This window comes from Paroedura picta, chromosome 4 (assembly GCF_049243985.1).
Source record: "Paroedura picta isolate Pp20150507F chromosome 4, Ppicta_v3.0, whole genome shotgun sequence".
Classification (NCBI taxonomy): domain Eukaryota; kingdom Metazoa; phylum Chordata; class Lepidosauria; order Squamata; family Gekkonidae; genus Paroedura; species Paroedura picta.
In genome coordinates this window covers 107,574,157-107,591,908 of record NC_135372.1, presented here as the reverse complement: position 1 = coordinate 107,591,908, position 17,752 = coordinate 107,574,157, and the positions used below count along the sequence as shown (strand labels likewise).

Genomic DNA, 17,752 nt, shown 5'->3' with positions numbered 1-17,752 from the left:
AGACAATTCTAGATCAAGAATTTACATGTGTTCCAAACCAAATGCAAGTTATTCAGGAAGCATTCATATGGGGATTGTAAGGATCAGCACATGTGTGCTCATGCTAATCTCACCCTTTTGGCATAGCAGAGGCAATCAATTAGGTGATGACACACACAAAAAGATACTAGTGCTGGTGCCCTTTTAGACCTCATTGTCTCAGGTTCAGGGTTGCCAGCAGGCCTGAAGAAAAGTGCTCTGTCCCTCTGTGAACGTGGACAGCTGGAGTTTTTCAAGGCAAGGAGGTAAATAACATAATAGAAAGTTATTTACCAGATAATGTTTTCCAAAAGTCTTTGTAAAAGGAACAAGACTTTTTTCCCCTTGTAGACAGTTGGCAGCCTTACTCAGGCTTCAGTCCCTCTACTTTTTCACTTCCTCTTTCATTCCAAACAGGACACTAGAGGGGGAAATTGGTCAGCAGGCATGCCTTCTGTTGCCTGTTGATGATATGGAGAGGAACAGCATGTTTTCAACTTGGTCCTCCAGTAAAATATATTGAATATTCCCTCATTATGATTTTATATTATATACTAGCTTCAAAGCCCGTTCCTAAGTACGGGCCCTGAAAGAGTCCAGTCCCCTGGCCCCTGGCCAGGCAGCTTAAGGTGGCCTTGGGCAGCAGCTCGCAGCCAGATCCTGGGGCGGGTGGGGGCTGGGCAGCTTGTTAGCAGAGACAGAGCTCCTTAGCAGTCAGGTAGTCAACTCCTTAGCAGTCCTTAACGAGCAGTCAGCAGGCCCTCGTTAGCAGGCCCTCCACCACGACCCTTTGCCCAGGGCCCTCTCCCCTTACCTACTGCTGGCTCCAGGCACTGAGGAGTCTGAGAGCAAAGAGGCTAGAGTCCAGGGACAGAGGGCGGAAGCCACAGGGGCAGGGCCAATCAGGGCAAAGCTGGCTGCACCCTGATTGGCCCTATTCCAACTTGGGCAGCTGAACATGTCCCACCCCCTAGGCTGTTTCATAAATATATAGAGGAACAACAATGGATAAGGATTATATTAATATACTGCCCTCCCCTGCTTAAGATGATTTAACTCAATGACTCTGTTTTATAAGAATCTGTAAAGGTTATGTATCAGATTATTTTCTGAGTTTGAGCAACAAGAAACCATATGGCTAGTAAAACATATTCCAGCCCCAGGAAGAAAGCTGTTAAGAGCCTGTACAGTTTTGTGGCTGCAGCAGTTAACTGTGGATGTAGCTTGATCTTTGCTTGGGATCTGTTAAGAAGCTGTGGCTATTTGGTTTGCTTGTGAATGTTCTTGCAGTGTTTATGCTCCAGAAGGCACAGTCAGGCAGCCTACTTGAGCCCATGGCCTACCCTCCGAGTTCTCTGGGGGAAGGTGTCCATGGTAGGAGCTGGAGTCAGGAAGGCTGAAGGAGGTAGGGAAAGAGAGGGAAGCCTCCTGCCAGCTCCACTTCAACTAGACCAGAGTGTCCCAGCCCCTTCCCACCGTCTGGATTGGGCACAACACTGAGGGGAGGGGAGAAAAGGAGGAGGCAGGCCCTACCAGCACAGCCATTATGGACAGCCTTGTTATGAGGACTGCCACCTCTTTCTCCCTGTGAGCTGACCTCCCCACCTGAGTCCAGCCCCACCTTCCCACCTGTGGAAACTCACCGACTTGTAAGGAGCACAACCATTAAGGTTGAAAGAGAACTGGGTGAGGGAGAAACAGGAGGTGGCTGAAGGCTGCAGTACTCACACTCAGGAGGGAGAGCAATGGAAGCCAAATTCATTAAAACAGGAGGTGAAAGGCTGTGGACCCCCTCTGGAGCCCCAGAGGTCTGTGGATTCCTCCCTTGGGAATCCCTGGATGTTTGTATTTATATAGATCATTATATAGATGTTTATATTTTAAACCAGTATCAGTGGGATCTGAGACCACAAGCAGAAGTGTTGCACCTGTCCTAGTAGGCATACTTCTATATTGCAAAAAGTGGCCACAGGAAATTTATGTTCAATGTTTACTTTTATGATACTGTAATTGATCAGTTTTAATCTTCCTTGTGTGTGTTTCCTGAGTCTTTTGCTGTCTCCTTTCAAGCCTGAACTTTATTTTGCCAAGTACCATGCTTTATTGCAGCACCCTGGCATCTGCTGTGTAAATGCTATCCTGGTGCCTATGTTTTTTTTTTTAATTGTTGTTGTCAAGCTATGAATGCTGTTCTCAGCTGTTGTAGAAAATCTGATTACAGAGCTAGTCTAAGGAACATCCTTGATATCAACTGTGTTCTGGAGAGGACATTCTGAAAGTCACAGGCAACTCAGAGATGCACAAAGGAAAGAGTAAAATTTCTGAGTATAGCTACATTATAGATTCTTACTAATTTTATGCCAGCCAATTGTTGTAACTTCCCTAAGAAAATCCAGGAAATTATATACTTCCCAGAATTCCTTCAGGAAAAAAACAAATTTCTGTCTGTAAAAAAAATAAGAGTCCAACTAACAACATTTATTCCAATATGATATTTCATGAATCACAGTTCAGTTCCTGGAGAAGTGAGCTGTGATTCACAAAAGCTCCTGTACATCTCCTGTTGGTAACTCAAAGATATCACTTCTTTGTGGACAGGCTGACCTTGCCCAATTCACCTTTTAGCATTTTTTTTATGATGACACTTGTTTAAAGCCCATACTTTATTAATGAGCTAAACTAAAAGTTAGTCGTTATTTAGAGTTCCTGATCTAGGGAAGTAGGGTGGCAAGCTGTCCCCCAGATCCCCTGACTCCAGCTGTCCTTTTCCACCATCACTGAGAAAAATAGACTGGAACTCTGTGGTCAAACCATTCATAAGGAGGACCCCGGAACTCATATCAGTCCTCTCTCAGAATTGCCTGAAATGTTGTGGTTTCACCATACTATTTTGGCCAGTTCCTAGAGAGGCATGACATCACTTTTGAGTTGCCCAAGAAGTGACATCATGCCTTTCCCCAGTCTGAAACTGCTTATCAAGCCAAACCTACAGAAGGCAGCATAGTTTTATTATTCCACAACTATTGCCTCTGTTTTCACAAGGAGACTTTAGTTCTTCATGGAAACTTCTCTGCCAGTGACTGCCTCTTTCCTGGCTCTTCTTTAAATAATAATCCTACCACTTAGCATTCATATAATGCATTTTGTGTTCCGACATGACACAAGACATTATGTGGTGCTGCCTATAGCAGCCTTGGAAGGAAGGACAGTAGGTTTATCCCCATACTGTATCGGTAGGGCTGGGATAGAGCAGCATGCCTAATGTCACCTAATGAGTTTGTGGCCAAAGAGATCACTCTCTTTGCTACTGTGCTGTGCCAGCTCCTTTTCTAGCCTCCCATACTGAGGGCAGTGGTGAATGGAACATCTGCACTGAGGCAATCAAGGTTTTGTTCCTAGAAATACTTAATTCTGTACTTTATATAAATTATGCTAGTTGATAAAAATTTCTTTCTCTTATTTTTCATGGAATTATTATTTAGCATTGTTTTCATATTGAATTGTTTTTTTTATAATTCTTAGTAAATGACCATGTCATGATGGTCAGTTCATAGTCTGAGGAAGAGTGCTTGCACTCGAAAGCTCGTGCTTTGAATAAATCTTTGTTGGTCTTAAAGGGGCCACTGGACTCTGATTCTGTTTTGCTGTGCTGCTTCAGCGCGACACGGCTACCCATATGAATCTACCTTTGGCTTATTAGATTTCAGCTGGCATTGCCCTGGTACTTAAGCTTATATTTTGTATTTATAAGAAGGGGAAATGTACTTTTTAAAAAGTGGAAGCTGTAAATCCAGGGAAACTGCACTGTTTCATTCTGTGAGTTCCCCTCCCACCCACCCCAAATTCCCCCAGAATACTGGCATACGTATGATGACTTTGCCAAGAGTCAAGTCTGACTCTTGGTGATCCTATGGCTCAACAGTCACCACAATTTTTGATCTTACGCTGCTTCTTTTAGTTGTTTAATGTTCTGGCTGGTGTCCATTTTGATTGTATCTAACTACTGAATTCTTTGTCGGCCTGGTTTCCTTTTTCCACTGACCAATCCTATCTCCATTGAGTTGGATCGCATGATATAGCCAAAGTAAGTGAACTGGAGTTTCTTGATTTTGCCTACCAGTGATGTATCAGGCTTTATGCTTTGTAGTATTTCCTTGTTTGTGACTTTTGCTGTCCATGGAACCCACAGAAGCCTTCTCCAACACCAGAGTTCAAACAAATCAGTTCTCCTCTTGTCCAAGATTTTCATCTTCCAACTTTCACAGCCATAAGTGGCTATTGGAAATATAAAAGGTAAAGGTATCCCGTGCAAGCACCGAGTCATGTCTGACCCTTGGGGTGACGACCTCTAGCGTTTTCTTGACAGACTCAATACAGGGTAGTTTGCCATTCCCTTCCCTAGTCATTACCGTTTTACCCCCCAGCAAGCTTGGGTACTCATTTTACCAACCTCGGAAGGATGGAAGGCTGAGTGAACCTTGAGCCGGCTGCTGGGATTGAACTCCCAGCCTCATGGACAGACAGCTTCAGCTAGCATTTCTGCTGCCTTACCACTCTGCACCACAAGAGGCTCTCTGGAATATATAGTCCTACCTATATTCCACCTTGGTTTTTTTTTCCTGGCAACTCATCATGAAAAGAGGTTCTGTTCTCACTTTGCCCTGTAGCTGCTAATACCAGACAATCTCCCAACCACCAAAAACCAAAACTGCATTTTGAACTCTTAAACCACGGGACTTTAAAACGAAGGCCTGAAGCTTATTGTCTGACATTGTGGTTCACATCAGGAAATCAAATTTCATGGAAAACTGCTGCCTCAAATAGGTGTTTTGGGCTGCAGTAAGTGTGGGGAAGGTGACAAGTTCTGTCTGTGGAAACATTCAACTGGATCCTACCTACTAGGTAGATGTTGCAGAAAAATGAAGAGAATGTATTGCTGCTTATCAAGTGTTGTTGGCTTAATAAGCAGAGTTTCCGGGAGTGGGCATCTCTCAGCAGGAGCATATAAAAAGTCCTCTTGTGTGCACAATTCCAGAGATACACACAATTTTCATTAAATCAAAATCACATTTTCAAGCCCTCATTGTCCATTTTCTGAAGAATGCCATCAGGATTCTGATGGTAGGTCTGCTCAGTTTGTTCAGAGGCATCTCCCAGTTTTAAGTGTGAAGTAGGATAGGAGTTCAGTTGAACATTGTGTTGCCAGGTGATTGTATGACCTGGTTTGATTTTTCAGAGCATCAGCCCATCTCTCAGTGTGTCAGCAATAAAAAGAGCTATTGACTGGCGCATAGATTGCACATATGCCCATTGTATACATTGATAAAGATCCTTGTGCACTCTTCTTGATCATGGTGACTCATAATATCAACCATGCTGTTTTTATGGTCCCATGCCATTTTTTCTGCTCTGTTTGGTAATTTTCCTTTTCTACTCTGCTTCTGTATTTCACTGTCTGAAACAGGGTGTGTTTCCTCGTCTCCCACTTTTCATTTGAAATGATTAACAAAGATGAAGGCAGGACTCATGGAGGGCTAATTCAGCAGCTATAGTAGCATATCCATGCTACTAATAGCTAGTTAATGGAAATTGTTCTTCCTCATAAAATGTTCATAAGTGTGTGTGGTCTTTCTCTTCCTAAATGTCTTCGGCCACCCTGTGCCATATTTTTCTAGATGTGACACTCATCCTGACAGCTATATGGATGGCCTATGAAAGAAATAGGCTGCCAAGAGTTTGCCTGCTGTGGTGGTGAATCCCATGTAGTGTGGTGGACTGGGATCTTGGGGGCCTTGTGTTCAGAATCCTGCTCTGACGTGGAAGCTCATTGGGGGTGACCTTGGACTAGTTATACACTGCCAGCCTCTCCTGCCTCACAAGGAGAAAGTGGAGAAAATACCTCCAGGCTTGGTATCAGCCTTCCTCAGATGCTTTGCATACATCATCCCCTGAACAAATAGGGAAAGATACTGGATAGACAAATGTGTGTTCGTATCTTGGCTGATTCATAAGCTTCAGTGAATGGCCGTGCAACCCCTTGTCTTCTTCCTGACTTGATATACCTTTCAGGGTAGCTTCTTTTGAGCCAAAAATAAGGAGTTGTGACATTGTGTAGAAAACAAAATTCTAAATAACAAGTAAAATATGGCACAGGTGGCTTAAGCATTTTCATAAAAAGCATATGGAAAAAGTATATGAAGAATAATATTCAATTTATAATGGATGCAATTTAATTTGTGAACAAGAAAGAAAGCAATTAATTTTACTAGGACAAAAAATTTCTTGGTCGAAAAAGAGAAAATGAGGCTGGAAAGGGACTGTTTGCTTTGGTGCCCATGAATTTAGGAGTATACAATACTACATCTCTTGCCCCCTGCTGTTATCTTTTCCCATCAGTGGTAAATGTCTGTCCCAGTGGGAAAAGACTCAGTGGAGGAAGGAGACTTGGAACGATTCCAAATGTAGCATTGCACTGTTTCCATTCGCTGCCCATTCCAGGTACTTGTGCCATGCTCTGTACGTGAAGGCACATGTGCTTTTTCCCTACACAGAATTTCCCTTTCTGCAAAGCAAACAGTCACATGCCAAGTGATCTCTGGCTAACACAACTTTCCTTTACCCTTTACCCTTTACTTAACTGTTGCTTGCCCTTCCTGTTCTGCCTCTTTCTCTTTCGATCTCTTTCTCCCTCCCTCTAATGCCATCATTCCATGTTTCATTGCAGGGCCATTGTCATCCGTAATGGGGAAATCATTCCAATGTCCAGGGAGTTTACTCCAGAGACAGAGAGGCAAAGACTGCAGTTTTTAGTAAGAAAGAACTTTCTTCCTATATGATGCGTTTTAATATGCCACCTCTGCCACCTAACACTGCCTGGCTGACCGCAAATGTATTTTGGAGGCTGATTGTGTATGAATTGTGAGTTGCAAATGCCCCTGAGCGTTGCCTGAAAAAGACAACTGCCTGTGAGGGGCTACTTGCTGAAATACAGGCTCCAGAGCTAACATGGGCTGTGCTTTAGAGCCACGTACCAACTAGTTCCAGGAGTCTTTCAAACTGACGTTCAAACATAATGTGTGGTGTGGAATAGGGAGGTCCACTCTATTTGTATATCTGATTATTTTTTTTTGCCCCCAATGTGAGCAAAAATAAGGCTGTGCTGGTGATATCTGGCAGCTAAAATTGCAGGGGGCAATAATTAAGTAACCCGTCTCACCCTGCCCCTGTCTCATCTTCTAAATTGCATCCCCCTCCCAGGATTGTTTTATTTAAAGATTTTTTTAAAGTCCAGAAAAATAATCTCAGCAAACACATAATGCGCTTCCCACCCTAAAGTTCTTCTCTGGGTTCTCTTGTTGAAGATACAATATTGAGTGTCTGTACACACTACACATAAAAGCATAGATTAAAATCCTGAAATACAGGGGGGGGGGGGGAAGACTCTCTGAGATAAAGTGATTTGGAGCAAGGAAGTGACAGGAGCCTGCCATTTGGCTCCTGAAACCCTGCACTGTAGCATAGCTCAGAAGAAAGGCCTGGAGGGGTTGAGGACGGAGGGAGGGGTCCTTGCACAATGTGCAAGCAGGACAAAAAGGAACAGGGTTGTTGTTGGTGGTGGTGGTGAAGGAGCAGCATGGTCACACAGGGCATGTGGACATTGTTCCCGACCATTCCTACTCTGCTTGCTGCTGAGGCAGGGACCCCTTTTTGCTTCCACCCCTGTCTGGAAGCAGCCTAAGACAGAGGCAGGGAAATGAATCCAGTGAAGCTGAAAGGAAGAATCCGGAGTGTGAGCCAGTGGAGGCCCTGCTGGCTGGCTGTGTTTCCTGGCTCAGAGCATACCTCCTTGGCAAGGCACCAGATGGAATCTTATCTGCGGCTCTCTATCCAAGCAGCCTCTGTGCCTTGGAGAGGAGGAAATTTCATTGAGTAACAGATCCTCTTCAGCTGGCTATGATAAGGAAACTGCCACTCAGAAAACCAATCCAGCACTTCCCCCACAGGTCTAAGCACTTTGCTTTGAGCCAAAGCCCTTTTATGGCTCCAGCTCTTTGCCATAAGAAGCAGTGGAGTAACGATCCTTTCTTCGGGCTAATGTGCTCAGTGATGCTGCTCTAAACCATTTTCCTGATTGTATGGGTTTCATTTTCTATAGCTGTATTTCTGTCCCCTGAAATAAAGAGCATGGGACTCATTCAATCTCTGTCCTTCTGCCTAATGTTTGTCCTTCCTCCCCCAGCCTTCAGTGCTTAGTTCCTGCTGTTATTGACATGCATATTTAGGATTACTGAATGTGGGGTTGAGTCCAGTGACACTTTAAAGACCAACAGAGTTTGATTCAAGGTATAAACTTTCGTGGGCGTGCACACTTCCTCAAATACAATGAAATGGCCATTACCAGTCCATGCTTATAAATAAAGTGTGAGCAGTAAATTAACATAGTGCATAATGAAAATGTGTAATAGATTCCAGAATCAAACCATTTGTTTGGGTTCGATTCCAGGGGGAAACATAATAAAAGAAATAAATGTTAAAGTGGGAAAGTTCGGGGCAGATGTATCTTTCATTGTGGAATGCTGAGAGCAAATAGCTGAGACTTTGCCGTTATGCTCCATCCATCTCCTGTCAAGCATAGCGGCACACAAAAGCTTATACACTGAATAAAGCTTTCTTAGGCTTCAAGGTGCCACTGGACTCAAACTTTGTTCTGCTGCTTCAGACCAACACGGCTACCCCCTTGAATCTGCCTAAATCAGGCCCCACAATCTGGATGAGTTAGAAAGCAGAGTTTGCCTCCCTTTCAGGGCGTGATTTGAGGTATCCTGTTCTAATATGTCCTTTGTCCATTTTCATTTTTTTGCAAGGTGGCCCTGGGTCCTTCTTGTGAGGGTTTCTGACGGAATGTACATGCTTCTGCTGGACTTGCATTGCTGGGTTCTTAGCTAAGGATTTGCTTGCTGAACAATTGCCTCTTTTGAGGATGTTGACAGGTTGTAGGAACCGAAGGCCTTGATGAGGGTAGCAAATCCAAGAGGACAGAGAGAATCTCTTCCTTTTGCAGGAAGAGAAATGGCTGTGAGATGAGGAGAAGGAAAAACTGATGTCTGAGACCAGGCTTCTGGACTGATGACATTGTGTGTGGGTAGTCTTCTCAGGCCTTATGTAGGCTGAATCCAAACATGCCTCTTCAGTTGTGTTTCATATAAAAATGTGAGAAACTGTGGTGAGTGCCTAGTTTGCTTTCCACAATATACATTAAAATTGTCTCTTCAAAGTCCGAATCCAGGATTAATTTCCTATTTTATTCACAAAAGCTGCTATCGTTTGAGAGGGAAGCTGCCATCGCCACTGTGCCCTGTCTTTTTATAACTTGTGTGCCTAAATCTCATCACTGCCACTGTATAAGCTACACAAAGTCTGAGTCCAGAGGCACCTTTAAGACCAGCAAAGTTTTATTCAAGGCATAAGTTTTCTTGTGCAAGCACTCTTCTGACAAAGCGTGCTTGTACATAAAAGCTTCTACCTTGAATAAAGCTTTGTTAGTCTTACAGGTGCTATTGGACTCAGAGTTTGTTTTGCTGCTCCAGACCAATATGGCTACCCACTTGAATCTGCCTGAGCTAGTATCAGACCAAAGGCTGCCAAATACAGAATCCAGACTGCAACATTAGACTCCTTTTCTCTGCTCTGCCAAATTGCAGCATAGATGTATGCCTACATGTACACACCCCACATGCAGACTGGGATCAGGAACAACTCCACCTCCCCCCAAAATACATCTTTGTGTCAGTGTCAGACATAGGTGTTTATGTTTCAGCTTCTAGTTAGATAACATTGTGATGTATATGTAGAGTACATTTTCTTCACCAGTGTGGCAAAGTCTTCTGTCTACCCATATGAGGAGGGTCAGTGTAGAAATTAAATATTATTATTATATGGTTTTATGAATTGAACCCCTCTAAATGTTAATCTCAAACACAATTCTAAACTCAAATGGAAACCACAAAGCTTGTCTGGGAGTAACCATAGGGTGAGATCCTGTACTTTCATTCCATTGGGACAAGAATATCTTGCATCATCAGAAAGAGCTTTGGCATAGAAGACTGCACTCATTCCATTGGGGCAAGAATAGGATTCAACCCCTTGTTTACTTTGTCAAGTGTTAACTTGATTGATTCAGACGTTTGCCACTACTGGTACTGGTGCAATGTGTGAACATACCCTTGAGATCTGGGGCATATGCCTAAGGAGTAAGTTGTAAAGTCCAGTCTGGAAAATCGCTGTAATAAGCCTTTCAGTTGGGGATGAAAAAATTAAAAATACAGCTGTTAAAATTTCTGTAACTATTTTTTCTGCACTGTCTGGAAAAGATGGACTAAACTTTACATTTGGAGAAGGTTGGAAACCCAAACGTTCATTGAGGAACTTCATTTATTTGTTCATTCACTCCTTAGATTTTTAGCTTGCCACTCTTTTAGCTTGCCACTCTCTGGGGACTCGTAGTGAGGTACAATATAAAACGCCCATAAAACATGATAAAACAACATTCCATAACAAACAACAAAACAAAGATAAAAGAGGATAAAACAAAATTGGCAGTATTATCCCTTCCCCCATCCCTGCAGCCGTGCACCACCCAGGGTGGGGTACACTGGATGTTATTGCATAACGTGCCCTTGTTCCTGGCTCTGGCCTCAACCAAAAACCTGGCGGAAGAGCTCCAGTTTGCAGGCCTTTTAGAACTCTGATGGCCCTGTGAGGGCCCTCGGCTCTCCCGGGAGCTCATTCCACCAGGTCAGGGCCAGGAACGAAAAGGCCGTATCCTTGGTCGAGGCCAGGCATGCTTCTTTGGGGCCATGGACCTCCAGCAGATTAGCATCTGCAGAGCGAAGTGCCCTGCAGGGGGCATAAGGAGACAAGCAATCCATCAGATAGTTTAGAGGAATGGGGCATTACCTACTTGTGTAGAGGAAACATTACCTGTTATATTTTAAAAAATACACACATAGAAAGTAAAAAACAGAAATGCTCCTTTCTTACAGGAGATGGAAATCACAAGGCCTGCACATTCGTGGATTGTCAATTCACTCTGGGAGCTATTATGTGTAAAGGCAATCTTAACATCTTACCATATGGCCAAGCAGGCAATTTGATTCATCGTCTTACCTGTAGCGTTTGCACAGGCCTAACTGCTTTAGAATCCCTCTCTGCAGTGCCAGGATCCTCTGGGGTCTGGGGGCTTGGTTCTCTGTTGATTTTAGTGGAGATCAAAGTGACTGTTGTGAGTACACTTGTTCTTTCCTCTTACAGGGCTTCTTGAGACCTGAGTTGCTGGGGAATGAATTTACTCACTTGGAGTTCCCCCGAAGAATCCAGCATAAGGAACTGGGAAAGAAGATGCTATACAGGGACCAAAACATGAATGGCTGGTAACTTTCCCTCTTTTTTCATCTAATCTAAACTTTAATTCAAGAGGAAGAAATTAAATGTTCCATTTACAACATCATGGCCTACTTGGTGAGAAATCCTTTCTTTCTTCCTGCTTCCTTTGTGCCATGTTATTAAAACTGGACAGTTTTGTTTTGCTTTGAGGAAGTTGAATATGACCTTGCCCGTGGTGTGTGCATTCATCCAGGTATTGCCCTGTAGAAACCGGATTGAATGGTGCCTCAGGAATGTGATCAAAAATGACTGTGGGACAAAATAGGCATGTCTGTACACAGAAGGCAAAAGTTAAATGTCGCTGACAAGAGTTTGGCTATGCTGTTTGGCAGAGTACAATTCACTTCTGTTTTTCCAATAACATTCTGTAGTTCTCTGCTTCTGAGATGATGGTAGCTTGTATCTGAATTGCAACAAAAGTGTGTGTGTGCGTGCAAGTATATATACATAATGAGCTTGTTTCTTTTAACTAGGGCATATAAAAGGATAGAAGAAGATGACCTGAAGTTTCCACTTGTGTATGGAGAGGGTAAAAAGGTGTGTTGAGGACACGAGAAAGTGTTTGAAGACTTCTTGTGAACAACTAGATGAGAGGCAGGTGGTCAGGGTTCTGTCCTGGCATTTTAATTTTTATGTAAAAGAAACCACATGGGGGTAGTGGGTTGGATAAGGACCTCAGCACTGAGTAGGAAGAGTTAACCCTTTCCCCTATGTCATGTCCTGGATAGATTTATTTTTATATGGCATGTGTAGTGTAGCCAGGAGATCTGAGGATTCTTTGGCAGCTAGGCAAGGGACCTTCAGGGATGGTTTACTATTTCCTGCCTTAGTTTATTCCTCTTAGTATTCCTTGTGGAGTTTCTAAAAACATGCTGTGCAAGGAAAAGGCTCTGAGCCCACTGTGAGATGGGAGGCCCATAAACTGAACATATAAATAAATGAATAATAAAATAAAAGTACAATAAGTAAATCATGTACTTACTAATACAGAAAGATAAATGCTCTGATGCCTTGAAGTTTCAGCTTTCTACACCTCCAACTGCTTTTGGATAGAATAAAAGGCCTTTATTCCACTTAAAGGCAACAAAGGTTGGGAAAAAGCTTTCTCAGCCAGAGACCCTGGAGAATTGCTGTCAGTAGACATCCTGACCTAGCAGGGTCAGGATGCAACTTCATGTGGTCATACTTTTTGTGACATTTCTTCGTCCTTTAGGCACGAATGATGGCTACCATTGGGGTGACTCGAGGCCTGGGGGATCATGATCTCAAAGTATACAATTCCAACATCTACATCAAACCTTTCTTATCCTGCATCCCAGAGGTAAGCACATCGGAAGCAAGATCTAGGTCACTGGGAACACAGTAAGGCCCTGTATAAAAAGAGCTTTAGTTCAGCAAGCTGAGGTATGCTGGACTCCTGCGGTTTCTTCTCCCTAAGGAGACCTGGATTCCACTTCTCTTTCAACCATGGAATTCACAATGCCTAAGCAGAATTGTTGTGGGGGGCTGTATACAACCCTCAGCTTTCTAGAGGAAAAGATAAAAGGAATAATATAATGTTGCCATCCCCATTATGTTGGTTGCTGCTCCTTACCCTCAGTGGTCTCTCAGAACCACAGAGAAATCAAGATCAGTAGGGCTAGATTTGGAACAGCTCTTAGAAGGAGGGATAAATAAAGCGAAAGTGCCAAATGGACATTGAAATACAAAGGGAGTATGCGACCTTACCTCCTCTCTATAAAACTTGAAATCTGGGCTGTGTATGAACATATTGTCATATCTTGCCGATATCCTAAACCCAAATCACAGATGGGCACTTTCAAGGGCAAGATCTGATGCCTTCCCAGAGATTGTGTCCAGTACAAGTGCTGCTTCATCAGCGGCCCTTTTCTGGCACCCATAAAATGAAGCTGGCGGTGACGGAGTGTGCAGCAATGTACAAGGCAAAGGTATCACAGTTTCCTGGGGGTGAAGACTTCCTTGCTACAGTTAGTCACGTTTGCAGTAAGACTGCATTTCTTTTCTTTTTTTAATAAGATTTTTATTTTTATTTTCCAGGATTAAAGATAATGAAATACAGGCAATCTACATTGTTAGTACAGAAAAAGAAAGGTTATGCTCTTCATTTGATACATTTAGTTCCCCGTTTCAATCCCCTTTTGTAATATTTAAAGATAATGCAATGCAAGTAATCTACATTATTGATACAGAAAGAAAAAGATTATGCTCTTCGTTTGATACACTTGATACCCCGTTTCAATCCCCTTTTAACTTATTTTCTTAGGTAAATCAGATAAGGGCCCCATTGTTCTTGAAAACCCTCTTCTCTTCATTTAAGATTATAAGACTCCACATGGCTACAATATTATGGACTTTTACCCAAAGCTTATAAACTTTTTCACGTTTCCACCACATTTAAAAAGAGGTCTACTTTGTTACCATCGTTTCAACATTTGTTTGCATAGTTTTTAACAATTTTAACAATCATAAACAATTTATACTTAACATGGTTTTAGAGCCATCCTCATTTCCACTAGGGAAAAGAAAAAAGGAAAAAATAAAAGCCTACTTAGTTGTACGGAAAATATATATATATATATATATAGGTTGTTAAGGTTGTTAAGTTATATAAGTGTACATTATTAATACAAAAAATGATAAAATAGAGTCTTTATTAGTTAGTAAAATAAAGTCTTCGTTAGTTACATTTACACCTCAGTTAGGTGCCTCCTTTTAGTTATGCTTTAAGTTTAAGCTGAGAGTCACTACAGAGATATGTTAAATAATTCAAATTCAGCTAACCTAGGAAATCTAAGACCCCACACTTACAAGACTGCATTTCCTGATTTTCACAGGTCCGCATCTATGACCTCACTCAATATGAGCACTGCCCTGATGACGTACTTGTGCTGGGCACTGATGGTCTTTGGGATGTCACCAGTAATCAAGAGGTAGCCAATGTAGTGCTGGATGTTCTCATGCGTTATGAGCCCAATGACCCTTGCAGGTGAGTAGGGCAACACCTCTGTAGGCAGGTGCTGCGGAAAGAGGCTGACAATTGCATGTTATGTGGGAAACGTATGATCAGATCTCCAGCTATTGTCTTGGAATATTAAAAGGCAACTACAAGCAGTCCTTATTTGTATTGGGAGGATTGGTGCTGGGGTAGGGAGTTAACCTTTTTCCCCCTAGCCATTAGACCAATACAGACTCCTCAGGGGTGCTTTGTCCCATAAAAAAGTAGATGCCCATATTGCCCTAGTCTTTTTTCCCTGCTAGGACTCCCACCAGCTTAGGAAGGTCAATTTCAGTCAACAAGAAAGGATTGTCCTAGTGTTGTGTTCCCAATCCAGATTGAATCTCATTCTCCACTTCCTTTTAAAATTTTTCAAGAACCAGGGGACCTGATTACAGATGGACCATGTAAAATGTGAGTTGACCTTGATATAGGGCCTGAAGTTATTTAGGAAGTTTCAGTGGGATTTTAATTCAGGTCTGCCTGGCCCAACTCTATTCAATGTGCTGCACTGAGTGTTCATGTCTTCCAGTGATAAGATTTCCCAATCTGGTGACAATCTTCCACTTCTGAGTGCTACCCTACCACACCAAATCGTAAAGTCCTATCTCTTTCCTTTTCATTCCTTCTCACTGTTTGCAGTGCCTATTTGTATATAAGGAGGTGGTGAGCTCCCCCTCACTGGCAGTCTTCAAGCAAAGGTTGGATACACACTTTTCTTGGATGCTTTAGGATGCTTAGGGCTGATCCTACATAGAGCAGGGGGTTGAACGATGGCCTGAATGGCCCCTTCCAACTCTATGATTCTATGAAGTGAATGAGATAATTATGGAAATCTATTTGCATACTTTAAAAGGACATGTTGAAATAATTAAGTGGCTCTCTTATTTTGCAGATACACTATGGTAGCCCAGGAATTGGTGGTAAGGTCCAGAGGGGTTCTGAAGGACCGTGGCTGGAGGCTGGCCAATGACAAATTAGGCTCTGGTGATGACATCTCAGTCTTCGTTATTCCCCTTGGTGGCCCAGGAAACTACACCTGAAGAAGTCCCATGGTGTCTGATCCATGCTGTTAGAGTGAAAGAGGCCACTTATTGCATACTGGAGATCTCATGCATTGGAAACATTCATGTTCTTGAGTCTTCGAAGAAGATTGAAACCATAGGACTCCTACTTAAGCTCTTTTCCATCCCAGCTTGCTGCGTTCCAGCTGGGGACACAAAACATAGGATTGGGCTGTTCAGCTGTTCACAGCAATGAAGTCAAGGCACAGCTGTTCCTCTCAGGAATATCCCTATTGGCCCTTGAGAGCCATAGGAAATCCCAGGTTCCAAGGGCTGCATTCATTCAGGGCTCTTGCCAGCATCATCCTAGGAAAGGGAAGGGGGCTTGGGGGAGGGTGCCATTTTGTGTTACAATAGCATGGAAATGTTCTCCAAATTGGGTATTAGAACTGGAGTGTATGATTTGTTGCAAAATTTGGTTCTGTTGCCATAAAGGAGCTGCTCAAACTCTCTTTGCTAAGACACCTTGACTTGTAATGAGTTCCCTGCCCTGCCCTGCCCCTGCTGCTCACTGCTGAAGTAGAACAAAGTAAATGCTGCTTTTCAGTTGGTTCCTTGGAATTCCTACAACAAGGCCCTGTGCAGCTGTCAGTCAGAAGTAGTCACTGCTTATGCATTCATCGGGGATTTCTCACTGTAATGACAAAAACGACTGTACTGTAGCAAAATTTGCTTACTCTCACAAATGAACTCTCAGAGGGTGAAAGAATACAACAACAGATTCCTGATCTAGGAAATTGTATTTGAGAGTGTCTTCTCTTTTGCCTTATAAGGGTAAAATGATGAAAACAAGAAGAAAGGGTCATAAATCTACTACCTTATGACAATATACAACTGGTTTGTTTAAAAGCAGGCTCTTCATGGCAAGATACAGACGTCTGCTGCAAGGGCAAGGGTATGATACAAATAAACAGTAGGTAGCTATGCATTGGATGGCAGATATTCTGCATTTTGAGTTGTTCATCTGTTTCCTACGAAAAATCACATGTACCAGGATAGGGTTGCCAGCTGCCAGAAAAAAATGGAGGGGGGAACAGGCTCTCTGGCATTGGACCAAAGTGTGACATCAAAACTGAAAGTGATGTCATTGTGTTGTGATGACATTCTAGGATTTGCCAAATAGAGTTTTGAGTGACTCCCGGAGAAAAGCCTTAACATGATGATGAGACCTGTTTATTCACCATTTTCACCTTCCTGGCTGTAATGGGGGGGGGGGGGTAGGAATGCTGGGAGGGTGTTGGGTTCTTGGCCTAATGAATTGGGGATTTCTTCTCCTTTTCCCTAGCTACACTGTTCAAAGGAGCCCATTCTTGTCTAGAGATCATGCAGCTTAAATCTGACCTATGCATAATTGCTTAGCTTTGACCAACTAATGAAGTAAGGGTTAAGAGGAAATGAATCACAAGTTTAAAAGAAAATTCTGGCCACTCTAAGCATTAACAGCAGCCAGGTTGGCAGTTCTGTGTTGCAGAAAGTTTCATTCACATAAAAGCTCCACATTATGTGAAGTCACCCCTCTTTTGAAGTCTGTCTCTTCACAAAGTGAGAGAGAATTAAAGAACTAAATGCAGGGCTGTGGCATTCAGCTGCCATCCCAAAGCTACCACTGGTGCTTTCTGGAAGACCGTTTGGTATTGATTCTGTGTCCTACTGTCACTTTCCGGTAGTTGTGATGTGTGTTTTTTCACCAATGAGACGTGAATAAAAATAAGTGCCGTTCTTGGGAATCACAAGAGCAAGTGGACTTTTAATGTGGTAAAATGTATGCGAGGGAATTTGTTAGTACACCAAGGGCTCTTGTCTGTATCTGCTGGAGATACTTGGTTTCAAAGAATGCATTCAACAGCTTTGGCAAAGAGATTTTTTAAATATCAGTTCAGTAACTCATATTATCAGACTGGGGCCATAAAGAAATGAGAGGGACTCACGCATTTTGAAATCATCCCTTACCCTCTTCTCAGGAGGCAGGGGGGTTCAGCAAGCTGGTTTCCCCTTCCCTCTTTTTAAATTTCCTTTAAATTTAAAATGTAAATATGCTGTTCAGGGATGCATCAGAAATGATAAAATATAAGCATGACAAACTTGAGTTTTGAATACTGCTGCAGTTACTAGAGCAGAGACTGCCTGTAAATCCCTGTGGATTGTGGCAGATCTGGCTTGGTAATCAGTACTAATATCCTCACTCCCAGCCTTCCACATCTCCTTCCTTCTA

At 42.8% G+C, this 17,752-nt stretch overlaps 1 protein-coding gene across 2 annotated transcripts in view; it reads left to right on the top strand.

The window, feature by feature from the left end:
* The window catches only part of PPM1J (protein phosphatase, Mg2+/Mn2+ dependent 1J), a 31,728-nt gene extending 15,509 nt beyond the window's left edge, over positions 1-16,219 (top strand). For both annotated transcript variants that reach the window (XM_077334922.1, XM_077334921.1), the window contains exons 5-10: positions 6,743-6,827; positions 11,329-11,447; positions 11,934-11,997; positions 12,674-12,781; positions 14,316-14,467; positions 15,372-16,219. In XM_077334922.1, coding sequence (XP_077191037.1) covers positions 6,743-6,827; positions 11,329-11,447; positions 11,934-11,997; positions 12,674-12,781; positions 14,316-14,467; positions 15,372-15,519 — 676 coding nt within the window. In that variant the 3' untranslated portion in view covers positions 15,520-16,219. The remainder of the gene's footprint in view (positions 1-6,742; positions 6,828-11,328; positions 11,448-11,933; positions 11,998-12,673; positions 12,782-14,315; positions 14,468-15,371) is intronic.
* Positions 16,220-17,752: the final 1,533 nt, after the last annotated feature.